Below are 27116 nucleotides of genomic sequence, written 5' to 3'. Positions count from 1 at the left end.
TCAAGAGTTCCTTGTGAGCTAGAGCAAATGTACATTACTACTGCAGGGTGGTGGGAATGTGGAGAAGCATGGGAAAAATACAACTGGAGTGACCTATGGTGGTTAACAGTAATAATGTAATATTCACATATCTATGCCAAAGATGTACTGTGCTGATAATGGGGGAGTATGGAAATAGTGTACCAAATGTCCACTATGGACCATGGTTGATGGTAACAGTCTGATGATATTATCTCAGTCTGTAACAAATAATCCGCCATGGTGTGCTGTGTTGATGTAAGAGTGCTGTATGGGAATTCTGCATATAAGCATGATTATTTTGTAAGTTCACAACTTCTGTAATAAAAATACACTCACATAGAAAAGGTGGCATTGGATTGAGAAAAGTGGACATGATGGCTGATGGGTATGGGGAAAGGCAGGAAGAGATGAGAGGTGGAGGCGTCTTTGGGACATGGAGCTGCCCTGGATGGTGCTTCAGGGGCAATCACCGGACATTGTAAATCCTCACAGGGCCCACTGGATGGAATGGGGGAGAGTGTGGGCCATGGTGTGAACCGTTGACCATGGGGTGCGGGGGTGCCCAGAGCCAAATGCAATGGCTGTGTCATGATGATGGGAGGGAGTGTTGCTGAGGGGGGGGAGAGGTGAGGTGGGGGAGGTAGGGTTCAATGGGACCTCATATATATATATTTTTAATGTAATATTATTACAAAGTAAATAAAAAAAAAATGGGTCATAAAAAAAAAATACACTCAAAAAAATAATAGGGTGTATTGGAGGAAAATACACCAAATATAAGATACAGACTATAATTAGTAATAAGATTTTGACAGTATTCTTCCAGAATTTGTAACAAATCTCTCACAACAGTACAAGGTGTTGGTGATGGATTGATGTATGGGACTCCTGTATGATGTTATACATGTTTGCTTTGTAAGCTCACAACTTTTACTATATACTTGTTTACGTTATGTTCACAGATGAATGATATCAAAATAATAATATGGTGAGTTAGGGGAAAAACAAGACCAAATGTAAGACACTTTGGTTAGTAGTAATATTTTGAGGATGTTCTTTCATCATTTGTTAAAACTGTTTCACAACAATGCAAGGTATTGGTATGAGAGTGCGGTATGATGTTATGCATATTTGTCTTGTAAGTTCACAACTTTTACTGTACAATTATTGTTTATCTATGGTCATGTATGAGTGATATACTTCAATAAATTTTTTAAATGAAAAGAAAAAGGCTAGGGAACACTGGGTGCACTCAGACTGGACAGTTAAAAATTTTAAAGGACAGTTAAAAATCAAGCGAAACCTTAAAGAAGATATAAAAGCAGAGAGGTGATTCTTACTGACACAGCAAAGTAGCATCTAATTTGCCTTTAGGAATATATACCAAGAATTTACACAAAATTTAACCATAAAAGAGGACATATTATTAAGGGATAAACTGTACTAAATGCCTAAAGATGACCAGAAACCTCGCTAAGCAGCTTTTACAAGAGAAAATTTTATGCACAATTGTCTGAACAATTGGGAAACAAACAAAACAACAATCCACACACAAAAAAATCTAAAAACAGATACTGAAGGCATAAACTAGTTTATAGCTAGTTTGCTCTCTGGACATAAATAAAATAGATAATGACAATGAAGCCAAGACTGCCCACCCCCCACCCCCAGCCCTCATTTCATACTCGACAACAGCTGATCCAATTGGGATCTCCCATGACTTGTCCTCAGAAAAAATATATGCTGCTCAGTGAGCAGGAGATTTCTCATTATAACTAATAAGTATTTTGGTTTTGTAAGTGGGTGTAGCTTAGTGATTGAGTATGTGTTCCACATGTAAGAGATCCTGGGTTCAATCCCTGGTACTTCCTTAAAAAAATAAAAAATAAAAAAAGTAAAAAGTATTTTGGTTTATTTAAAAGGTACAGATACCAGAAACATTATAATGTCTGTGGAACTGAGTCAAAACTGAGGCTCTACAGGAGTGAAAAAGATGCTACTTATTGCTATGCTGAAGGATGGATGAGTCAGGGTGTCCAGTGTGGGTGTTTGGGTGTCCCACTTACAAGGCATTATTTCAAACTTGGTTAGGGTTGTCTTCTTTTTTTTTTAACAGCTTTACTGAGATATAATTTGCATACTAAAAAATTCACCGAATATATAATACAGTGGTTCATAGTATATTCAGAGTTGTACAGCCAAAACTATGCTCACAACACTTTTACCACCCCCAAAATAAGCCTCACACCCATTAACAGTCACGGCCATTCCTCCATTCTCCCATCTCCTGGCAGCCTCAAATCTACTGTCTCTTGATTTGTCTACTCTGGACATTTCACAGAAACAGAGCCAGATAACATGTAGTCTTTTGTGCCTGGTTTCTTTCACTTAGCATATTTTCAAGGTTCATTCTGTCCTAGCAGCATTCTTTTCCACTGCTAAGTTAAGATTCCATTGTATGCATGTACCTTATTTTGTTCATCCATTTATTCACTGATTGGCATTTGAGCTGTTTCCACTTTTGGGCTATAATGTTGCTATGAACATTCACACACAGGTTTTTATGTGAGCATACGTATTCATTTCTCTTAGGCACATACCTAGAAGCAGAACTGCTGGGTCAAATGGTAACTTCACACTTAACATTTTGAGAAACTGCCAGGATGTTTTTCCAAAGCAACTGCATACCCGCCAGCAATGTATACGGGGTTCCAATTTCTCCATATCCTCCCCAACACTTTATGGTATGCCCAAAGCTTCTTTTGAGACCCTGACAAAAGCTGTGAATTATTTCCTCAGATAATGCCCATAGACCAAATTTTACAGACAACTTCAGGGCCAGATGGAGATGGAATGAGTCAAGAGTAGAGAGCACATTATGGAGAGCAACGTACTGTGCTGTGGTTGGTGCAGGGACCGGCAAATGACATGTACAGATCATGTGTGTTTGGTGGGGAACGAAACATGGGGTGCTCGAGTAAACAGTTCACATCTGTACAATGCAGAAAATGCTCAACTGCAAGGGAGACACACAGAAGGAGCATATGAGGAAGAATCCCTTTTTGCTCTAGACTCTGATCTTATTTCTTCTCTCTCATCTGTTTGGGTTAGGGAAGTCTTCTTAAAGAGAGGAATTAAACTGAGTCGTGAAAGAAGCTGTCCAAGTCATATAGGAAGAGTGTTCCAAAAGAGTGCAACAAAAATAATAGCATGAAATAGTATTTCCTTTGCACTCATGATGATAAATGGTAATATTTGAGAGCTTACAATATACCAGCTATTGTGCTATGAATTTCACATTTCAATTTCATTTACTCTTCTCAACAATTCTATGAAAGGGTTCTTATTATTTTTGTTCAGTGGATGAAGAAACAGTCAGAGTGGTTCGATAACTTGCCCAAGACTATTCAGAGAGGAACTGGCAGTGCTAGTGTGATTCTGATGTTACAATCACGTCCCATGCTCACACTAAACGGCCCTCCAGCTTCAGGTCAGGTGTTAAGAGGGTGGGCTGCCTAGAACAGCTAAGGTTCATCAGCACCTGGTGGGTGCAGTGCAGCTGAGCAGATGACCATCCTCCTACTAGGATGCTTCCCAAAGCCGAGCAGATGGTCTACCCAATAGACATTTAAGAGAGCAAATGTGACCAAAGGTTAGGTTATTTAGAAGAGCCCAGAGAGGGAAACAAAGAAGCAAAAAATGACAAGAAGCAATTAAAACACTGAAAAGTTAAGAAAAATAATTTTGAGGTTTTTGGGGAGGAAAAAAAAAAAAAGACAGGACAGAAGAAATCAGGTAAGGAGCTATAAACAGAAAGTGCTACATTTTGGAGGCACAAAGGACAAACACTGCAGGGAGAACACCTCCCGCTACTGAGGGAGAACACCCTCAAGTGAAAAGTAAAGACACTCGTGTGCAAGAACACGCGGAACCGCGTGACTGGCATGTCATCCCAAGTGCCTGCTGCCCGTGCACCCAGTTCCATTCGCTTGTTACTGCAGACTCTAAGTGACCTCTTGCCATGATTATTTCACCTGTCTTTAGCAATTGCAAACAGATCATCGTCATCCTCCTCCTCAAAGAGGCTGGTCTTCTTCACTGCCTTGGCCTCTTGCTCCTGGCTGGTCCCAGAGTCCTTAAGTCCTGCTGCTTTAGACTTGCTGTCAGATGCTGAGTTCTTCTGTGAGTCTGTGATATTCCACTGGTCCTGAAAGAAAATTTAAAAAACACATTACAAATCCAGTGGCAATCTAGATTAAGAAACACAGGGCATAAAATGATTTTAACATCATTTAAACTAAGTGCATTTCAATATTAAACTCAGTGTATTGCACTCCTGGACAATGCTCTTATCCATGTACTTTTCTACATATTCAAAATCTAAAAAAAGAGGATTCTGTGTCCTAACAGACATTCATTCTCATGACCTTGCTCCCTCCCCTGCCCTGCCACGGTGATTCTCTTCTCCATGGTTCTGCCCTGTGTTAGGACAAGGAAACGTGTCCATTTTAGGAGATCACAATTAATTATAGTGGAGGGATGAGAAGGAAGAGAAATGTTAGAAAGCCAAAATTCTCAACTTTTGGGGAGATTTGATATTTTAATTTTAAAGCACCAAAGCAGCTTGCAAAAGAAAAAAAAGAAAGTATAAAAAACTCACACAGGGAAGCGGATGTGGTTCAACTGACAGAGCGCCCACCTACCATATAGGAGGTCCAGGGTTCAATACCCAGGGCCTCCTGGCACATGTGGGGAGCTGGCCCATGCGCAGTGCTGCTACATGCAAGGAGAGCCACCCTGCGTGAAAAACGCAGCCTGCCCAGGAGTGGTGCTGCATGCACAGAGAGCTGACACAGCAAGATGATGCAACAAAAAGAGACACAGACTCCCAGTGCCACCTGACAAGAATGCAAGCGGACACAGAAGAACACACAGCAAATGGACACAGAAAGCAGACAATGGGGGTGAGGGGAGAGAAATAAATAAAATAAATCTTTAAAAAAATAAAACAAACAAAAAAAACTCATGCAGGTCCATGTAAACAAGACAGATTAAAAGGTACCAGTGGACATTTTACCACTGAAGTCTGAATTTGACCTTCAAAAAGCGTTTATTGAAGTTCCACCTGACTCTGAATCTAGAAACTGTGGAGCACTTGCTTAGGAGGGTCTCTCATCTCTAGAGCCTAGTGCTTTAGGCACTCAAAGTGAGATCCAGAAACCAGCAGCATCCCTTGTCAAAAATGCAGAATCTCAGTTCTAACCCCAGACTTTGGACACGAGAACCCGTATTTCTAACAAGCTCCCCAAGTGATTCCTTCACACTGAAGCTTGAGGAGGGCTTTTCTAGAGCAGTAGTGCTCAACAATCACAACAGAGAATCCACATGGAGCTTCAAAATATCCCATGGCCAGGCCAGGCCCCAAACCAAATCTCTGATGGTGAGAACTAGGCTTTGCTACTTTTTAAAGTCTGAAGCAGGGGAAAGCATGTGTAGCTCAGTTAGTTGAGCACCTGCTTCCCATGTACAGGTCCTGGGTTCAATCCCCATTGACTCCTAAAAAAATATAAAAGGAAGTCTGATGGACAGCCAAGGCTGAGAATCACTGTTTTACAATGCTGATTATCTTGACTTTACATGTACTTTTGCTCCTAACTTTAGTTAATAATTTTATTTTCCCTGAGCCACTATAATAACAATGATGGGCCATTACTACAGGGCAACCAACCATCAGTACTGGTAAAAAGAAGAAAAAAAAATAGGTAAGCTGTTACCAATGAAAAAGTTTGAGTAGAGAAAGCAATTTATCTTGCGTCATTCTTCAGTTAAGTTGCTTTCAATAACAAAATTAACATATCTCCAACTTATCTATCATAACTTGCCTACAACATTACAATAAAGAACAATTATAAGATTTTTAATGCTCATGGATTTTAATATAATTTTAGAAGCTTTTTTGTACCAGTAAATTTGAACAGTGGCTAAAACATATTCACCAATGATTTCACCAATATGAATCCAGATAGTAAATGAAAATTACTGTTACAATTCTTATGAAAAAGGAGTTAAACATGCATAGGGTACTTCTGCCATGTTTGGCTACAGTTCTAGATTAGTGAAACAAAGTAATCATTTAGCAAGGTAAAATTAGGCCTAACTCATTTGGGTTAGCATATTTTACACTACAGTTTGTAAGCCATCCTTATTCATAACCATTTTAAAAAGATTAATCTTTAGGTTAATATACTGTACTAAATAGCTTCCTAAAAAATATCAGATGAACATAATCTTTGATAATTAAACTTCACTAGATATAAAATAGATTCCCCATGATTCCCCTCCCCCCCAAAAAAACAGTTTAGGCTAGACATTCTCTTTAATCACATCCAGTAATCTCCTTCTTTCTTTAGGAACAACCTCCACTCACCTCCTCATCACTGCTGAACAATAAGGCAGGTGCTTTCTTTTTGGTGGGCTCTGAGAGTTTTGGTTTCTCTTGACTCTGAATTAATAGAGATGATGTCTGCTTTTTAACAGCTGTAGCCCCAAACAGATTATCCTGGAAAAACAAATGGGAGATGGCAATGAGAACTTTGTACACATAAAACAGTCATAATAACACATAAGGTGTTCTTCCCCACATATGGTAGAGGGTTAAGTCTCCAGTCAGGTGTACAGATTATAATACCTTTGGGAAAGAATCACAGAACGCTAGTAAATCCCACTCCTCTCTTAAATATACACCTACAACCCCCTCGTAGTCTTTTCTAACTATTCTCCATCCACAGAAAGGAAACAAACCGCCATGGAATGCAAAGGCAGGACACTTGAGGGCGGGCCTGGGTGGGAGCCCTGTGAGCACAAGGCTACGGAGGCAGACCTCCTCCTGCGGCGACCCTTCTAAGCTCCCTAGGGAGGGCCCACAGGCGGGAAGAGCAAGACAGCAAACCAGCGCCCTGCAGCCCTCTTTGTGGTCACCTGCTTTGCAAACGGTCGAGCTGGGAAAGGAACCCGAGGGTCTGAAGTCAAAGTCCATGTGCTAAGCTACTGCGCTACACGGCACGTTCACTAAGATTCGGTTTCCCCTCCCTCTTTATTCCTTTCCCCTGCACTCTCTATCCCAGGAGGAAAAGAAAGGCAAGGTCAGAATGCAGCCTCCTCCTCTTCCCCTCCCCCACCTTATCCAAGACATTCTGTGTACATCATTGGATATAACAAAAATCCAGCCTCTAAAAGGTGTTTCTTCAATGCAGATTTTTAGAACTGTAATCTATAAAGCCTTCCACAAGAACTGGGTCAAGAATTGAATGTCTCTCCCATTGAACAGTTAGGAAAACATATGAAAGAAGTCAATGAAATAAAGATCAAAATGTTTTTGTAACATAAGCCCCAGGTGGCGTGACTACTTCCCTATCACCGTTTCCCATATATGAGGCTCTGACTGGAAGACTACATCATCAATAGTTCTCGACTGAACTAAAAGTTATTTATCTAGAGTTTCAATCATTTACCTCTTCGTTGTCATCATCAAATAGTGACACTGGCGTGGGGAGTTTGCTAGGCAGGGAAGGTGCACTTTTTGCCTTACTCGCATTTTGAGAAGAAAATAAATCCTGTTGGATCAAGACCAATGTTGACGGTTAAAAAGATACATGAGAGTTTATAATCTGTCAGTTCAATAATAAAACAATGAAGACAAGGACACACAGGCTGCCACACATCCAGGGTTATTTTGGTCAGAGGGAAGGGGCTGAGGCGGAGCCCATAAAGGAACCTTCGTGGGAGTCTGTCCTGAGGACACACAGGACAAACACCTGTGGGCAAGAAGGAAGAGGTCCATGCTCGAACTGCGTCAGTACCCAGAGCTTTCTAGGTTCCCACTTGAATGCTATGAGGCAAGAGGAAATTTTCCAAATCCATGCCCTATTATCAGGATGAAAAGTAAAAGTGTCCTTCTTTTTTCTACCCAAAGAATCAGATCAAGTGAACAGATTCAATAATGGACACAGAGGTCAGGTCCCCAGTCAGCTGGAGCCAGGACTGTCTTATTTAGCAACACCCCTCCCTCTTCATATAAGGTAGGGAGTTTCTTTAAATAAACACAAAATACACTTTTACTTAAGAATGTTTGCTATTCCATTTGAACTACTGCCACGGGATCCTGCACACCACGCAAAGAATGTTTTAGGTAGGTCCTGAAGACATTTTCAAAATGCTCTGAAAGGTCAGCCCACATAGCAAAGGAAGATGTACTAATTGAGCTGCGCGGATTAGAAACACAAAATAGGACATCATTTCCCTGGGCAGGAGAAATCTCAAGAGGTAAGAGCCAATTAAGGGGACAAGAATGTATTTTCTAAGACCTCTTCGGAAAGTTTTTTATTTTAGTAATGGGATCAATGTTTACTCCTCAAGCACAGACCAAATTAGCTCCTCCACTTAGAAGAGCTTCAGAGGGCAGTGGTTCTCGAACGCCTGTGCACCGTGGGGTAGAAAAGGCCACATGGGAGGACCTCCAGGTTTCCTGGGTCCCTCCTGCACTTGACCCATTTGCAAAATTCCATTTCAAAAAGGGCTCTGCTGCTTGAAAAAAACAAAATTAAGCCAAAACCAAAGAACAAAATTAGATTTTAGTATCGTGGTTTGGACCTTCCTTGGTGTTGGATTAAAAAAACATGAGTTCTCTCACTTCAAACATGTCTCCCAAAATCCTGTCACTGGGCAGGCTTCAGTCCAACACCTGAGACCGAGAGGCAGAAGTGAGACATGAGTCTCTCTGGTCCAAAGCTGTTCTCAGGCTGCACTGTTTTATTTCTTACCTAAGCAGCCTAACGGTATCCAATAAAAACATTCAATCTGTGAGCTGGACATGGACTGGGAGGCAGTGGAGGTTTTAAAACATGTCCACACAGTCTTTAACGGTCCCACCATCAAGAGAAGGCTCCCTCCTCTTGAATTCGGGCGGGCCTCTGTGACGGCCTTGGCCAACGGAATGTGGGAAAAATAACCATGAGACTTCAAGGTTAGGTTACAAAAGGCGACACAGCTTCTGCCTGGCTCCCAGGATTCTCCTTCGGATCCTAGCGACCCCGCAGGAAGTCTAGCTCCCTGAGGTTGCCGTGCTGAGAAATCACACAGAGAGAGAAAGATGCCCAAAGAGCCCCAGCTGCTGGCATCTTTCCAGACCAGGCACCAGATACATGGGTGAGATGGTTCTCATTCCAGCCACCTTCAGACTGAAAGCATGCGAGAGAACCTTAGTGGGTGCTGCCAGCTGAGCCCAGTCAACCTCTAGACCCGAGAGAAACAACATTATCCATGTTTCAGCCTCGAGTTCTGGAGTGATCTGTTTTCACAGCAAGAAATAACTGGACACCTGTTAAGTACTGAAATTGCTCACATGGGGTTTTCTTAATGCAGTCAACTACTGACAGCCTACCCTGTGCCAAGCCCCCTCTAGGTACCAGCGATACAGGCAGGGGATGACTCTACCTGGGGAGACAGAAGACAACCAAACAAACAAGTAAAATTACAAGGTCATATGGTACTAAGTACCATTGTGAAAAATAAACTGGAAAGGGTGGTAAGGAGAAGAGGGCGCTTGTATAGGAGGGCTTGCCGAGGTGTGTAGGTCACTGGGGGAGACTTCCTGGGGAAATGCCTTGCCAAGACCTGGCACGAGTGAAGAGCCAAGTCACAGACCTGGGATGAGGGCTCCACAGAGGAAGGAGCCAGTGCCAAGACCCCAAGTGGGCTTGCACCTGGAGTGCCTGGGAACAGTAATGAGGCCAGGGTGACTATGGCCCAGAGTTGGGAGGGACACGGTGACAAGACTGCAGGGTGGGCACGTGACACTGAGCCTGTGTGTCAGAGGCCTGGTTTCACTGGACATAGTTTAATTTCTCTATTCACCAGCCGACCACAGAAGTTTTATTTATATTCATGGTAATCACCCTACATCCAAAGGGATATATCCATAATTTCTTCCTGGCTATGAGGATAAAGTCTAACCTGGAGACTTTGCAACAAGGTCCACAATTTCTTGAAATTACCTGTAAATTTCTGCATATCCACACATTTTTCTGGGAAAAGGATTTATTATTTTGCATTACATTCTCATGTAGGTTTCCAATCCCCTAAGAGGCTAGCCTAGAATTAGTTTTAAAAGGGCCTAAGCATCTGGGGATTAAAAAAAAAAAAAAAGTAGTGAAGACTTTGAGAGCTGGCATGGACCTGCCTGGAAAGACTGGGGCAGGTGCGAGCCAGGACCAGGCCACCAAGTGGCAGCAATCTTCAGCAAGATAAAAGGCTTGGGCTGGAAACTAGATCCACGCCTGCAATGTTCGGCTAGTAAGACTGCTGATGAAGAAAGCGACGTGCTGACTTCAATGCCGGCACAAGTGCCTCATCGCCCTGTAGACTGAAAATAGCCCAAGACTCTGAGCAGCACTGCTTTTCTGTCAGAACCATTATTTCCTTGAATACTGTCTCAGGGATGTCCATGGCGCAAAACACACCCCTGAAGTGAAAACATTTTCCTCCCAGGAAATGTACTGGATCCCAACCTGAGTGAAAAGCACTGGACACATGCTGCTTTCTAAAGCTCGTAAGCTCGCAAGAAGTTATTTTCAAAAAAACAAAATGAAACGCTTCTTAAAAAAAAAATCTTAAACCTTCACTGAGAAAAACCTGATTTGGAAACAGTTTCTAATGACATATCTGTGATCCAATATCCAGAACTCAGAAAAAACATCCATACCTCAGAGTCCTCCTCATCTGAAAATAAACCTTTTTGAGTCTTTGTTTCCGATGAGGGCTGGAGATTTTTGCCAGAAATTCGGGTATCCTTTAGTTGGAAAAAAAAAAAAAAAGAGAGAGAGGAAAGAATTAACCACTAAGACACCTGGAAAAGAGGGCTGGCTGATCACTCATCCAAAAAATTTACTGAGGCCCTACGACGACTAAGGCATCAAGCCATGTGCTGGGGGAGTAAAGATGCTGTGGACCTTGATGTGTATAGAATTAATACAAAGCTTTACAACAAAGGGAGAAGGAACAGTTTCTTGAGAGTAAATGTGAACTGTGCCTGGAAGGAGAGACAAGCCCTGGACATGGGGAAATAGACCAATGAGGCTGTTCCAGGCCGAAGGAATCCCAGAGGAAAAGAAGATCAACAAAAAGGGCAAGATGGGTATCCGCAAGCAGCAAAGACTCTCTGTACCACAAAGTGTGCAAGAGGCAGGCACGATGGCAGGCTGCCCAGGGGTCTGCGGGGTTGGAATGCTGGGCTTGATGCGGCCAGCAGCAGGAAGGTCACAACATAGCAATATGTGCTCTGGCAAGAGGTTGAACCAGGCTCTGCCGAACAGCACAGGAAAGGACCACAAGCACAAGTGCTTTGAGACAGATGGGCACGCAAACCACTGGCCAAGTACAATGTGAGTATCAAAAAGAGTAATGATGATAGAAGCTCTGAATACGCAGCAAGCACTGGCACAAATATCTTTCCTAAAGCTCCAGAAAACATTTAAAGGACTGCAGTAATGGGGTGAACACTGAATCAAGAAAAAGGCTACTTGAAAGCCTAGAATCTTGTCATGCCCTGGCTGGCCTCTGCCCCAGCACTCACAACTGGACACGGAACTTGTGCTTCCAGTGCAGAACCCTGGTCTTGGCTGGAGGGGACAAAGTAACCCTCAGGCACCCACTGGAAGCATGTAAGTCTGGCTCAATCTGTCTGGTGGTGGCCTGAGGACTCGCCATCCCAGACTGTGGTAGAATGTGGCTCACAGAGCTCCCCTACAAATTGCTGTGGGAGAGCAGTCAAGCGGCTGCTTAGAGCAAAGGATCGCTGGCTGCAAGACATACAGTGCAGTGCACAAACTGTAAGAAAAGTGTGTAAACCGTATATGTGTAAATGGGGGGTTCCCAGGGTCACATGCACATGCCCAAGACAAGATACCTGCCCAGAAATAATCAGTGCAACCCCCACACTTTGGCCTTGAGGTATTCTCTCAACTTCTTATATGGAAAAGCTCTGAAGGAGAGCACTCTCTAAGTTCAATCTGCAAGAACTGGAAAAGATGTTTTCCTTTTCTCCTTTATTTTGGGTCAGCTCCTAGAATTCAAGGAAAGCTCTACCATAGCAATAGCTAGATATAAGCTAAACAGCAGATGCCTCAGAGTCTAAATTTCAACAATAACACATTAAAATATCAAAGTTTCCAGGTTTTAAACAAAGATCACAAAATACAAAGAAACAGGAAATAATGGCCCAAGCAAAGGAGAAAAATTAAAGTATTAGAAACCATCAGTGAGGAGGACCAGACCTGGAACATATCAAAGATGTTTAAATGGTCTTAAATATGCTCAAAGAGCTAAAAGAAATGACCAAAAATTAAAGGAAATCAGGAAAACTATAGGAGAACACAAAGAAAATATCAATAGTGATGGAAATTATGAAAAAACAAACAGCTAAAGAACACAAACAGTAATTAAAAATTCCACACAGCAGATTGGAGCTGGCAGAAGAAAGTATTAGTGAACTTGAAGATAAGACAACCGAAATCACCAGACTGAAAAGCAGAAAAAAAAAAGAAAGAAAAGTGAGCAGAGTCTGAGGAAACCTGTAGAATGCCATATCAAGACTACCGATATACGCAATGTGGGAGTTCCAGAAGGAGAAGAGAGAAAGGAGCAGAGAGAGTACTCAAAGAAATAATGGCTGAAAACTTCCCAATTATAACAAAAGACCTGACTATACACATGTAAGATGCTCAACAAACTCCATATAGAAGAGACCCAAATAGACCCACACTGTGATAGAATCATATTGTTGAATGCCAGACCTATGAAAAAACTGGATATAGACTACAAGATTCAATCAATGTCAAATTTCTTAAAGCTGCACTTAAAGTGCTCACAAAAGTGAATTATCCTTGTTTTTAGGAAATGTACAAGGCAGCATTAAATGTTCAAGGAGCATGATGTATACTGCATAAAAAGTATTCAGAAAATGGAAAATAGAGACAGGCAGATAGATGAACAGACAGATGGACTGAAAGATTAATGGATACACAGAATGATAATGACAAATGTGGCAAAACGTTAAAACTGGTGAATATGGGTACTGGGGTGGAGGTAAGCAGGTAGTTCTCTGTATGGAATTTTCACTTTTATAATTGTCCTGTAAGTGTGAAAGTACCACAAACTTAAAAAGTTAAAAAATAAATAAAAAAGATAGCCATGGATATTACTACTCTAAATGAAGAATCTATAAATCCCACGGATACTAAAAAGGGGAAGAAGGAAGAAGAGAGAAAGCTCTTCTATCCAGAAGAATGCCAGTTAATAAATCAGAAGAAATAGTAGAACTAGAACAACATTCTTTTACCCTCCCCAACGTAATAACTGAGTCAGGAAAAGATCATCGATGGATGTTAAATCACTGAGTGAAAGCTGGCAGAGGACAGGATATTCACACGGTATCAAAGTATCACCTCGGAGATGAGGGTGCCCTTCTGATGGGGCGACACAGGAGTGCCAACCAGCCAAGTCATCAAATTTGCATCACCCGCCAGGGACGACAGACACACAGTGCCACGTGAGGGGAGGCAACAGGATGAGTACAATCTTTCAGTCTGGATTCTGCCAAAATGTTTACACTGAATCTAACCAAAGGAAAATCAGGCAAATTCAGAGAGTGAGGCGTTCTATAAGAGAACTGGCCTGCTGTGAAAAGGGAAAAAAAAAAGTGTGTCTGAAGATGATGTCTCAGATTAAAAGGAGACTAAAGAAAACGCAATGTGCAAACACTCCATGGATCTTGGATTTCTTTCTTTATTTCAAAAAAAAAATTAAAAAGTACAATAAAAGCAATAAAGGATATCTTGAGACAAATGGGGAAAACGGACTACATATGAGAGATTTTAAAACCTCTCTTTCTTGAGCGTGATTTTTAAAAGATATTTTGGGGGCAATTGGAGTAATCAAATATGGACTAGATACTAGATTGTATAGAATAACTGTTACTCTACTAGCTGTGATAATGGCACTTTATTTATACAGGAGTTTTTTCCCAAGAGACCTGTGATGACAAATTTAAGGGTGACTACAACTTACTTTCAGATAGTCCAGGAAAAATACACACATAGAAAAGTTTAGAGATGAACTGTTTGGCAAAATAATAATAGTTGTTGAATGTGGGGAGCAGTCATTTGGGTGTTCATTGTACTTTTCTTTCAATTTTCCTGCATGTTTGAAATTTTCCAAAATAAACCTGAAGGGAAACAGTACTTCTGGATGGGTTCCAGGTAAATTAACAGGATACCCCAAATCAATACTATGTTCATCTTCCCTCCCCACTCACCTTTTTTCCTGCTCTTGCTTTATTTTCATCTGTCTGTTTCATAGTAGCTTCTGGCAAAGCCACTGATTTTTCTTTGAACAGATCGCCTTCCTCATCATCAAAGATATCTGCAGTGGATTTGACTTTGTCTTTGGAAAAAACAAAAAACCACAAAACAAAGTTACAAGATCAAAAATCCCACCATAAAATTCACTGATTAAAATTCCTCATTCTCAGTGAATAAGTAGAAAATGATTATGTTGTTTCCTGATTAGTTATAAAGAAAGAAATATTAAATGGAAGCATACTGGTTATCAGGCCCCATTCAAAAAAAAAAGGTTCCCACGGAATTTCTCAAAGAGCACCACACACCTCAAACGGAATACAGGACAAATAAGCTTAACCATCTGGCTGGTGTACTTATCCAAGTAGCAGCAACCTACTGCTTACAGTAGAGTATGGATTAACTATAGGCAAGAGAGACCTTTAGAAAGAAAGATAATATTTAAGAGAGCCACCAAGTCAATCATTCTAGGCTCTTGCTCTGTGAAAAGCCCAACAATATAGAAACATATAAAAGATAGAAGCAAATATAAGAAGCAAATGCTACAAACTCCCCATAACTCTATCAGAAAGTTCGAATTTATGTTTCTGATCCCCTCAAAGAATATACTAACATACTTACTTTAGTTATTCACAAGTAAGGGATTATAACATAATTTAAACAACATACTCAACAATTTGCATTTTTCACTTAATATGCTTTGGATATGTTTCCCTATCAACATTTATCAATTTCATTCTTTTTATCAGCTTCACCAAATCCCACTGAATAGATGGACTCTAATTTACCCTAGCGATAAGTATTGGGGTCGTTTCCAACCTTTCACTGCCATAGGACTGCTGCACCAAATGAGCCATGTGTCCTTAAAATGAGGGCCCAGACTCATGACTGCCCTGAGAGAATAGCAGTCATTGAGGAAAGCAGCACCAACTTATTTGTGATTCTAGGTCACTTCTCAACAATGTCCATCAAACAAATTCTAAGCCTCTATCATTTCAGTCTGCCTAGATTTGAGTGTATTATGCATCAGTTTGCTCTCTTTCTAAAATAACCAGGCTATTATTTTCCTCTTATTTCTGCTTCTATCTTTACTTTCTAAACCTACCACTGGAAGAAGAGACTAAATCCCGAGAGCCACTTCTCATTGCAGTCTGGTTCCATTATTCCTATGAGAAAGAGCCCTTCTGTCAAGATGCTGGGAACTGTGTGTGCCTTAGTAACCAACCTCTCTTGGCTGGGGAAGCCCAATGGCAAGGCATTGTGAACTCTCCCTTGCAAGAGTGATATGCACACTAACAGCCTCTGAGGCACCTGGGAGCCTGCTGGAAATGAGGATGCTCCAGCCTCACCTTGGCCCACTGAGTCAGAATCTCCATTTTAGCAAGAGTCTGATATCTGTGTGCACATTGAAGATCACAGCCTTAGAGCGGCTTCCTGAACAAACTGACTTTAATTTGAGAGGAGAGAACCATTTCAGAATTGGGGGGGTGGGGGGGGGGAAGGGCTAAAAGCCCTCCCACACAAGGTAAGATCTGTGCTTTCCAAAAGAGGTAAGAGAATCCGGGCACCAAAGCACCAGTAGGCAACACTGTACTCATACAATTTACTAAGGACTGCTGGGAAAAAAGTGATTAAAACTTTCTAATTTCAAAGGTCAGAAATAGAAATCCTGAACGGAAATTATAAGGGAACAGTTTTCAGTTCTTTGTAAGGAAGATAATCCTAGTCATCTATTCCCAGATCAGAGAAGATTGGTGCATGAAAATAGAGACTTCAAGCCACTGTGACTACTGAGATCTGAGAACTCAATAACCAGCATTTCCCTAGAAGGAATTCCGGCACTGCAAGAGAAACAAAACTAAAGGAGCTTTATGTCTTTTTTAGGTGAACATTCAGCTTCTGGCTAAATTTCCAGAAACAGAGGCTAAAACAGGTACCTTTCTGGGAAGGTCTGCTGCAGGATGTTGCAAAAAAATCGTTATCTTCCTCCTCATCATCAAAGAGACTGGCTGGAGCTGGGAGGTGTGGGCTTTTCCCTGGAGGGGGGTGCTCGGGCTTCTGGGGCTCCTTCAGTGATGGAACAGAAGGATGGGCTCCGAACACATCAGCATCCCCTGTGGGTGGACGTAAGACAGCTGAGAGCCGGCGGGGGCCACCTGACTTGAAGAAAAAAATTACTACCCACCAGGAACATTCTGTTTCAGTTCATCCACAATACACTGACAGGGTCCAAAAACCTCCATCTACCAGTATGAGAGAAAGTTTCACAATGGAGAATCATCTGGTTCACCCTGTCACTAAAAAACCCAAATATGGGCCAACATCAGTGACTGGGTCCTTCCCAAAAGCTGAAGAAGGCCCAGAGAAGCACCTAAATACCTCCTACCTGCCAGCCAGCCCTTAGAATAAAACAACTTGAAAATGACAAAACAATACTTACGTAAGTTAGAAATACAAATAAATACATAAAAACCTAAGTTAAGATACCTAAAAATACAGAGACAGCTCCTGCTGGGATTTTCTTTCCAGGTTTGGAGGATAACGGCTCTAGAATGAGAAAGAAAAAGATTAATTTCACAAAAATGACTCTCTCTCTGAAACCCACCTTCCTGATATACCACCAACAATACAGATAGCTAACAAACATTTTTCTAAAAAATTCTGGGGAAGCAGATGTGGCTCAGCTGATAAAGCTCCTGCCTGCCATATAGGAGGTCTAGGGTTCGATACCCAGGGCCTCCTGGTCCGTGTGACGAGCTGGCCCATGTGGAGTGCTGTCGCAGGCAAGGAGTGCTGCCCCACATAGGTGTGCCCCCCCCATGTAGGAGTGCCACCCCATGTAAGGAGTGATGCCCTATGCAGGAGTGCAGCCCACCCAGGGGATGTGTTGCCCACATGGACAGCTGATGCAGCAAGATGATGCAACAAAAAGAGACACAGAGAAGAGACAATAAGAGATGCAATGAGCTAGGGAACTGAGGTGGCCAAGAGAATGATCGCCTCTCTTTCACCGGGGAAGGTTCCAGGATGGGTTCCTGGAGCCACCTAATGAGAATACAACAGACACAGAAGAACAGAAGAGCGCACAGTGAATGGACACAGAGAGCAGACAATGGGGGGGGGGGGAGGGGATAAATTAATTTTAAAAAAATTATGAAGTATATTTGTCTCTACCAATTCATGCCTCTCTGTCTAGAAATAATACAATCTGAGAGGAGATTCTAATGGAAGACCCCTCAGTCAAACAGCAGCAGTGGGGTAAGGAGGAGGAGGCCAGCGAAGAATGTAAAACATTTGGTGGAAGCAGGGGCAGGCCATGCAAAGCTGCCAAAATTGTCCTAACTCTACTCATTCCAGTTTGTCAAGAGGGAACAAACAAGAAAGAAGAGAAAAAATGGGAGACCATGAAAAATCGAAGACAATAATACTAAATAGGGAAAGCAGGCACTTACTGATGCCAAAAAGAAGGGAGAACAAAAGCTGCAGGGCAGTCAAATCTGACATCAGAGCAAGCATGGAGAGAAGTAACTTCAGAAATGGTCTAGACTCTGAAGGATGCATGGCCTGGGGAGGCTGATTCGCTCAAAGTATCTAATTCCCAATTCCCAAGAACTACCAGAAACCTCACGGAATAAAATCTCTAAGAATTTGTTTTTTAATTTGTATTTTTAAAAAACTTCAGATGATTTTCATGCCTATCCTGGCTAGGAAATTAACTGATCTCCAATTCACATGCAGAATTTTAGAATGTTTATTTGAATTAACCCTGAATAAATTCACAATAACCTCAACACTACTATAGCATTCTTCCTGGCACACTTTTTATGAAGTCACATATAAGAAAAGAGGCAAAATTCTGGTATAGTTTTATAGATGGTACTCTTTCCTTTTTCAAAAATGTGAAATTAGTAACTAGATCAAGGAAAAAAAAAACAACTTCCAAGCAAAGAAACAAGGCTTGTGAACAACATTCGCATTTCCAATTGCAAATGAAACAGCTTGGAAAATTTGTTCACCAAATAGCGAAGCCAGCCCCAGTGCACATTTACCTTCATCAGCAGAGGCTCGAACACCTCGATCCTTAGGGGCTTCCGTGAAGAGGTCGCTCTGGTTAGAATAAAGTACATGGAACAGAATTCCAAAGTCAGGGGAAAATGCACCTGCATTTGCAGATTTCTAAAGAAAAGCACCCTGGAAATTTGAAAGCTTCCTATTTACTGTTGTCACAAAAGCATTAGTTCTTAAGCAAAGACCATGGCACAATTTGACCCTTAAAAAATTTAAGCCCGTACAGGAATTAAATACCAACAAGGAAGAAGATAACAACAGATAAGGTGAGAAACAATCTCCTAATCAAGCAAATTAGTAACTATTAATGCTGTCACATCCTCTCCAAGGCTAACAAAGGACATCAGGATATAGTATTTTCTCATGCCATGATTCTTGGTTTCATATGTTCATAAGAGCAGAAGCAGTTTCCAACTGAGAAATCACTTTTTCCACACCCAAAGAGCGGAGTTTACTTCTTCTTTGTGGACCCACGACCTAGCTACGGAGCATATCCCTGATTACCATCACTCACCTCCTCATCGTCGTCAAAAAGGCCCTTCCCGCCACTGAACAGACCTCCCCGAGAGCCAAACGGTGAGAAATCTTCATTGGTCAGCTTGGGGGGTGCAAACAGGTTATCTTCTTCATCTAAAGAAATGGAAAATGAGATTTTACAGGGTGAGTTTTAGCCTCTAAACATCTTCTCCAAAACTGACAAGTTTATTCAACCACATTTAATAGGAGTATTTGAGGGCATTTTGTGGAATTTCCAAAAAAAAGAAAAAAACATTAAACAGACCCGCTGATGCCCTCAAAAGGTTCACTTCACTCCCACCCTCAAGTCTGCAGATATCTGGAGCAGGACGAACTCTTTAGGCAAACACCTTCTTCTAGATCTACTTCAAGTCATAGATACTGTTCAACTGCCACATTCAAGACCACCCCACCAAGAATTTGGGGGAAGGAAATACAGACTGAACAGAGAGATCACAACTAGGAATATAGTACACATTACTGCTTAAATGACAAGACCACATATATTCTTCATTGAGAAAAATGCTAAGAGATCTCTAGCTTCATAACTCCTATGACCTATGACTCTAGAATGACTGTTGTAAAATCCAATAATTCAAATCTTTATAGGCATTTTTTAACTTTATACCCACCCTTTCTCTCAGCTACTCCCCCACCAAACCCTGCTTTCAGATGCTTTGAAAGAGTGAATGGAGATACACCCCATGTGTCAGATTTAAAGAAGCACATTAAGAAGTATATGGGCAACATTCTGAGTCAAGAGGCCCTTAAAACAACAAAATTGAGAAAAGGCCTACCGTCAGAGGGAGCTCTCCTTTCCTTCTTCTCTTTCACTGTATTCCCAGTTTTCGCTTGCCCTGGGGATAAGGCTTGAAGAGTACGTCACAGTTTTCACGACAGTCTAATCTTGGTCAACAAATATTGTGTACACGGCTCTGTCACCCTCACTGCTTGGAGCCAAAAGCAAGTGCCAACCCTGCACCTCAACCCCACCTGAGCACTTAACTCAGAGCTTTATGCACAACAAATACCCAAAGTGCTTCTTTTCAAGGCAGAGGGCTTCACATCACCCACCAGGGCCCTAGGCATACCAGACTGTACTTGTGGAAAGACTTATACTGATAGCCTTTCACCTTGATAAATAATTAGTGCATACTGTACAATCCATTTTTATTAATTCAAAAGAGAGAAAAGAATAATTATTAAGCCATGGATTTATAACCTGAAGCCCCACGATCCTCTGGGGTTTTCACTGAAGCCCAGAAATTGCATAGGAAATGGTATATTGATATATGTAGATACGTGTGCATTTTTCTCAGGGGTCCACAGTATTCAAGTTATCAAAAATAAGCCAAAACCAGACTAAGACCTACTTCAAGTCTCTCCTGTGCCCCTGTAATTAAAAAGGAAGATAGGCCCTCAGTGAAGCCCTGTCCCAGCCACTCCCCTTGTCAGGTCCCCTCCACCATGTACCTGCCTGCTCCTCCTCTGCTTGACAGGTGGCATCCCCTCTGATACGAGCAGCCAGCTCATCAGCAAATGATGTAGGTCTACTCCTTTTCTACAGGCAGAAGAGATCATAGAAGTCACTCTTTCATAACATACCCAATAACCCAGTTTACTTTTGGACATCTAACAAAATTGTGTAAGCAAGAGCAAAGAAATTGAACTGAGAGCACAGGGTTTAACTAAATGAATTACAATCACTGCACCCCATACAGATCACCTGAGAAATAGCCCTTGGAAATGTTCCTTCAAAAGATGCTATTTCCTTCTTTAACACTTCATTTTGATACTCAAACTTTTAGATAAGAAAACTATTTAGGGGAAACGGACTTGGTCCAGTGGTTAGGGCGTCCGTCTACCACATGGGAGGTCTGCGGTTCAAACCCCGGGCCTCCTTGACCCGTGTGGAGCTGGCCCATGCGCAGTGCTGATGCGTGCAAAGAGTGCCGTGCCACGCAGGGGTGTCCCCCGCGCAAGGAGTGCGCCCCGTAAGGAGAGCTACCCAGCGTGAAAGAAAGTGTAGCCTGCCCAGGAATGGCACCGCCCACACTTCCCGTGCCACTGACGATGACAGAAGCGGACAAAGAAACAAGACACAGCAAATAGACACAGAGAACAGACAACCGGGGGGTGTGGGGTGGGGGGGCAGATTAAATAAATAAATAAATCTTTAAAAAAAAAAACTATTTAGCATGAAGTACTTCAGCAAGAGAGGGGACCAAAATAATATCATCAGGGCCTTAAAAATTCTGGAAATAAATATATTCGGAATGATCTGACTTGTTAAACTGTAATACTTGGAGAAGAAAATGGTACTTGTAAGGTGCTCACCATTCTTTTCAAAAGCATAAATGAAACTACAAATATGATGCAAAAGGAGCAGGTACAGACATCAGTGACAATAAAAGGAATAAATATCTTAAGTGCCACTTCTAAAGCCCTGCCGTGGGGTAGCAATTGCAGTGTTTCTTACAGGTTTAGTACTTTCTTCCACATCCTCGATATCTTCCTCCTCCTTCTCAGAATCAGCGAAAAGGTCACAGCCATCATCATCCTCTTCCTCATCACTCATTTGTGCAGTGTGCTAAGAGTATCAAGACCAGATTAGAACTACTAGGCACAGTCATCAAGCTGAACAAGATATACTATCACTTAGTCTTTCTGCTCCTCTTTCAAAAAGTTGACAGCTTTTTAAAATGAGAATAATCTGGCAAAAGTTACAGAGTAGTAAATGTACTGGGACAAAGAATACACAAGATTTTTTTTATTGCAAGAATGTAAGACCAAGTATTTGAAATGTTCAAAATGTTCCTCACTAAAGAAATGAATATACTAAATATAGACTTCTCAACACAAATATTGAGTAATAATTACAAGGAATAAATTGTAATAACTAGAAAGACATCCAAGACAGAGCAAGTGAAAAAGGGCAGAATGATAAACATGGCATGATACTCTGCCTCTACACACATGTACTGTATACCATTCCTATATTTACAGATATATTTGTAAAAGCAAAGAAAAAGACTTGGAAAACTATACTCCCAGATTCTAACATCAGTTACCTTTGGATAGTGTGAGATGAAAACAAGGACTAGAGGACTCCAATTCAGCCTTGTCCATTAGGTTTTAATTTTTCCAAAGGTATGCATAATAATTTTTTAAAAATTTTAATGTTTAATTCAATCAGCTGTGCCAGGCCCTACATTAAAAGCCCTTTATTATCTAGCTGAATCCTCACAGCTCTGAGGTTAATCTATTCAAGGTTACAAAGCTAGGAAGTGACAGCCGTGGCACACAAAACCAGGCTAACTTTAATAGTACAAAGAAATCTTTCAGCTGTTGCTTTTAATCATAGCCTTGTACTGTTTAAAAAAGTGGATGTTACTGATAAACTCTGAAGTAGCAAAAATAGTCCTCTGGAGGAGGACGGGTTATTAAAATTGTAAAGGGCAACCATATTTGTGAATACAACTGGGAAAATATGGCTATCAACCAAAAGTGCAAAAGCTTTCGTCTGCCAGTTGAAATGCTTTTTGTGTGTGAAAACTTGCTTCCCAATTAGAAAATTGAAATGTAGGTGCAAATTACCTCAATATATCATTGTACATATATAATGGTAACAAATAGTTAGGAAGCCTCCAGCCAGGTGCCATGAAATTGTAGGAGAATGAGGACGTGTGATCTGTAATTTGGAACTTTCTTTAGAGAGCAGTATCAAAAGTCATATACGTAACTACATACCACCTTATTCCAAAGGCAGCTGTTTGACAGGAGAAAAGGATTTTTACGTAAGAAAATACTGAATGGGGCATTGCCTCAAAATATAAAAATGGAGAAATAAATTATTTCCCCTTTTTTAATATATACATTTGAGACTAAAAATATAGCATTTGACAAAGAAAACTGCACAGATTGCATTAAATAACAAAGAAACACATAAAATAGTGTAAGATAAAATCTGTCTATTATGAAAAAAATGTACTTACAAGGGCACACAAAAACAAAGACAACTTTGTGAAACCATTAGATTTTCATTTTTTGAGTGGCCCTTAATGTTTCTAGATGTTGGTGCTATGTTATCTCAAATTTTTAAATGGGGAAGGGAGATTCGTGTGAAATAATTCGGTTTGGGTAACTGGGCCTTTTTCAGAGACTCTGTCCCAATTTTGTTAGAGAAAATAAAAACCAAAATTGGAAAATATAAAAGAGCACTTAGCTATTAATAAAGGCATACAACACTTGAAGGAAAAATTGTTTGTAAACATGAACAAATTCTTGCTTCTTCCTCCCAAGCGAGAACACCATTCAAAAGTAATTGTAGTGTGTGTGCTATATTTTAACTAGAATTAAAAAGTCAAGTCCCTCCCACAGTGCCCCTTACCTGGTTCTGACCATCATCACCATGATTGGCAGAGTCTTCCCCTGACTCCTTTGGAGGAGAGAAGAGGTTTGTTGTTAGCACAGGCTTTACTTAGAAGCACAGACATGATTTCAGAGCTGAGTCTCTGGGGCACAGTGACTGCTCTGTCAAGTTGAGGAAAAGTTCTGACAGTCTTTCTACTCATTACTTGTCACCTCAAGGATCAAGGTGCAGGTGAGGAGGATGGCTGGCCAAATGCTATTTGTTCAGAGCAACATGCAGTTTCTGTGGTTTGTGTAAACACCTCTAACAATGTGCTCAGATCTCTCTACACTATCAACTCTAACCTTTGGAGTTAAAGTAATAGTTTCACATTTAATTACATAACCTATCAAAACTGGTTTGTGGGATTGTACATTTTGTATTCAACTCTCTATACTCCCTCTAAGCAGGGTAACTCCTTCATCGGGAAACATCAGTAGCTGCTACCTGCCACTAGGTAAGGGACTGCATTGACAGCTAAAAGCAAAAGATTCAGCTAATGCTCATCTGCTCCTGCAAAGTCACTTAGGAAATGCATATTTTCCACTGCTAGGCTTCTTGCTCAGAGGACCGTGGGGAGGAAGGCAAAGGACAAGGGTCACTGAAGAGAGAGAACAGGAACAGAAGACGTGTTCATACCATACTGTCTCCTTTAGAAATCTCAGACCCAGGGATTAGCCTTCAAAGGGTCTCAGCCCTTAGCAAACAAAAAAAGTCAACTATATAGACAATTCCATATACAATGGTCATGGCCCACAGATACCGAGACCCTAGTCAGGGGGTCAGATTACGCCACGTACATATGGAGACTAAAGAGGCAGCAGCACGGTCAGAGTATAAGTAGGTGCTTTAAGCAGCTTTCTGGTCTAAAAGGTTTTATTGTAAAAAAAACAAAACAAAAAACAATGTGGAAATTTTTTCTAGAATTATTCAAACACGAGAACTTACTCAAAGACTGCATCTCAGGCAGAGAGACCACCAAAACAACTAAACTGCTCTCCTCCACAGACACTGGGAAGAAGGTGAGGTGAGAAGGAAGGCAATGGTAAAAGGGACATAACATACCCTCCCTTGTTTTGTACACAAGACAAAAAGGAAATCTAGCCCCTAGGAAAAAACTTTCAGAATCTGGGTTCTATCACTGTTAAAGGATTCATGAAACAGGTTGCTAATTCACAATATATTATTTACTTAGCCTGCTATCAACATGTCCTATCTCCCACCCACCAATTCCCTGGTCACAGAAAACAGTCCTTACCTCTTCTTCTTTCTCTTCTTCGCTGTCCACGATGCTACCACGATCACTACCAACTGAGCCATCTGTTCAGACGGGAGAAAAGGGTCACAAGAACATGTCCCAATTTGCTTCTCAAGATCACAAACCACCATACGAAAGCAGCATAGAGGTTTTGATAAAAGCATCCCTACCCATGAAACAGACTTAAAAGCCTCTCCACTATATTGAGGAATAGGATATTTACAAAGTTTCTCCCCACAAGAGACTTGTTAATGACCAAGAAAAAAGTAGTAACTCAGCAGTAAAGACACCTAGCAGACACCACCTGGACGAGGTGGTCGAGCCAACATCAAGAGCCTCCCAGCATCATGCCCTGGAAGGTCTCACATTACTTCTGGAGAATTCCTGACAAGGTACAAACTAAATGGAATCTCATCTTCCAGTTGTGAACAGCAAAGAAAGGCAAAGCAATGGTTCCGGGTTAACAGAAGACCAGAGAGATATGACAAAACTAAATGCAACGAGGGATCCTGGGTGGACTCAGACCCAAGAAAGAGACTATAAAGGACTTTTGGGGGACAATAGGCAAAATTTGAGTAAGAATGAAGATGAGGATAATAGTATTACTTCTAGTCAAATTCCCTAATTTAGATAACAATACATTGGGTGTGTAAGTCTGTCCCTGTTCTTGGAAATTACAGAGAAATATTTAGGATCAATGGGGCATGATATCTCTCATACAGGTTCAGAAAAAAGTATTATGTCCACAGAGAGAACGCTAGTACAAATGTGGTGAAATGTTAACAACAGGTGAACCTGGGTGAAAGGAGGATGGGAGTTCTTCCTACTACTCTTGCAACTTTAAGGTGAAGTTTGAAATTAAATAAAAAGATAAGATACAAACGTTAAAATTAACCAAAACATTTGGTGGAAAAAAAAAAAGAGTACCTTCACTAGACAGTTCTCCAAGACCCACGTCTTCTTGTTCCATGAAGGGCTTAGACCCAATTAAATAAGGTAAAGGGCGATCTATGTACAGATCCTATAAAAAACAAAGGGGTATAAGCTGTTAAAGAGGGTGGAAAATATAAGTAAGTGTTGCATTTGACATCTTGTTGCATCTGACTACCCCCAAACAAGTCACATAATAAACGTGGAGAATTAACATAGCAGGATTAAAAGTTAAAAAGAAAGAAAGAAAAAAATCTACTGATTTAAAAACAAAAAGTCAAATTCTGGGCAAAGATGGGATGGTAAAGCTAAATCACATGGACTCTATCTTCCCAAATGCCTTATTTATATTAATAAAAATGGCAAAAACCTGCAAAAAGTGTACCAGCAGTAACCAAATAAGGAAAACAGCACAACCGCAGAGTATAAAGTTCAAAAGGAGGACCAAGAAAAAAAAAGGAAGAATTCTCATGAGCTTTGATATGAGCCCTAACCCCACATTCCTCCATAAAATGTAGTACTGATGAGCCAATAAAATCCTCAAGTATCCTCAATAACAGCCCCAAATTTGGAGTGAAGTGCACTGAGGTTCCTATATGTAGAGGTAGGGGGGTTGTCAGGCATGGGAAGGTGGGACTGAGGGCTGGGGTGGGTGGAGTTCATCAGTTGCTGGACAGAAAGGACTGAGATGACAGACAGATGTGCAAAGAGACTCAGCTCCTCCAGCAGGAAGCACAGGTTCCAGGGCTCCAGACAAACTGGAAGAGCTATCAGGATCCTTAGGACAAACCCCGGCTTCCTAGGAGTCTAGCTCTACCCCTAACCAGTAAGAGTAGAATTTGTTACAGTTCAAAAAAGGACAATCTCAGGGAACAAAAATTAGCACAACAGCTGAATTCTTCCTCTACCCCCCCTATCAACCTCAGGCTACACAAAAAAACAGATTAAATCCAACAGCTCAAAGGGGTAGACAAACAGGCCACAAACAAGGCACAAAGGGAATTGAGGATTTTCTTTGCCCTGAAGCAGGGCAAAGAAAAGGCTAGCACAAAGCACATGAAACACAGGCTAGGTGAAAAGAAACAGAATAGCAATGATGCAAACATACTCTAGTAAACAGAATGAGCTAAAGGAACACATCTGAAACACTGTTGAGAACCTCAGTCTAGAAGAAAAAATAAGCCCAAGAACAGAAGAGCAATACTCAGCACTGGTTCATATTGCAGAATTTAGAAAGGTGACTTTCATAAAATAAGACCAGATGATTAAACAATGGGATGAAATAAAGGAGACTGTCTACACATTGATACATGCTGGATGTCCTTCCATTTCAGTCCCCTGCCTCTTTTAATTCCACCCCTTACAACACACAAATTAAAAAATTAGGGTCAAGAAAGCACTACTCTCTAGGACAAGTTCCTCTCTCCTGTCCTCTCTGTGGCATTGTCCTTTAACAATAACATCTCTTCCCTATCAAAAAGACCTTAGAGATGGGGCACTG

At 41.2% G+C, this 27116-nt stretch overlaps 1 protein-coding gene across 28 annotated transcripts in view; it reads right to left on the bottom strand.

Annotated features, from left to right (window-relative positions):
* The window catches only part of WASHC2C (WASH complex subunit 2C), a 61992-nt gene that overhangs the window by 23175 nt on the left and 11701 nt on the right, over nucleotides 1-27116 (bottom strand). For 11 of the 28 annotated variants that reach the window (XM_058299165.2, XM_058299168.2, XM_058299174.2 and 8 more), the window contains exons 6-20: nucleotides 25613-25706; nucleotides 24686-24747; nucleotides 23407-23454; nucleotides 21496-21606; nucleotides 20490-20577; nucleotides 19814-19885; nucleotides 19015-19130; nucleotides 18482-18539; nucleotides 16920-16979; nucleotides 16370-16546; nucleotides 14390-14517; nucleotides 10781-10867; nucleotides 7533-7634; nucleotides 6449-6580; nucleotides 4056-4228 (exon numbers count right to left, since the gene is read on the bottom strand). In XM_058299165.2, the coding sequence (XP_058155148.1) occupies nucleotides 4056-4228; nucleotides 6449-6580; nucleotides 7533-7634; nucleotides 10781-10867; nucleotides 14390-14517; nucleotides 16370-16546; nucleotides 16920-16979; nucleotides 18482-18539; nucleotides 19015-19130; nucleotides 19814-19885; nucleotides 20490-20577; nucleotides 21496-21606; nucleotides 23407-23454; nucleotides 24686-24747; nucleotides 25613-25706 (1508 nt within the window). The remainder of the gene's footprint in view (nucleotides 1-4055; nucleotides 4229-6448; nucleotides 6581-7532; nucleotides 7635-10780; nucleotides 10868-14389; nucleotides 14518-16369; nucleotides 16547-16919; nucleotides 16980-18481; nucleotides 18540-19014; nucleotides 19131-19813; nucleotides 19886-20489; nucleotides 20578-21495; nucleotides 21607-23406; nucleotides 23455-24685; nucleotides 24748-25612; nucleotides 25707-27116) is intronic. The other 17 variants (XM_058299167.2, XM_058299187.2, XM_058299169.2 and 14 more) reach the window with 3 other exon arrangements.

Source organism: Dasypus novemcinctus, chromosome 6, assembly GCF_030445035.2.
Source record: "Dasypus novemcinctus isolate mDasNov1 chromosome 6, mDasNov1.1.hap2, whole genome shotgun sequence".
Taxonomy (NCBI): domain Eukaryota; kingdom Metazoa; phylum Chordata; class Mammalia; order Cingulata; family Dasypodidae; genus Dasypus; species Dasypus novemcinctus.
This window is presented reverse-complemented; position numbering and strand designations above follow the sequence as displayed.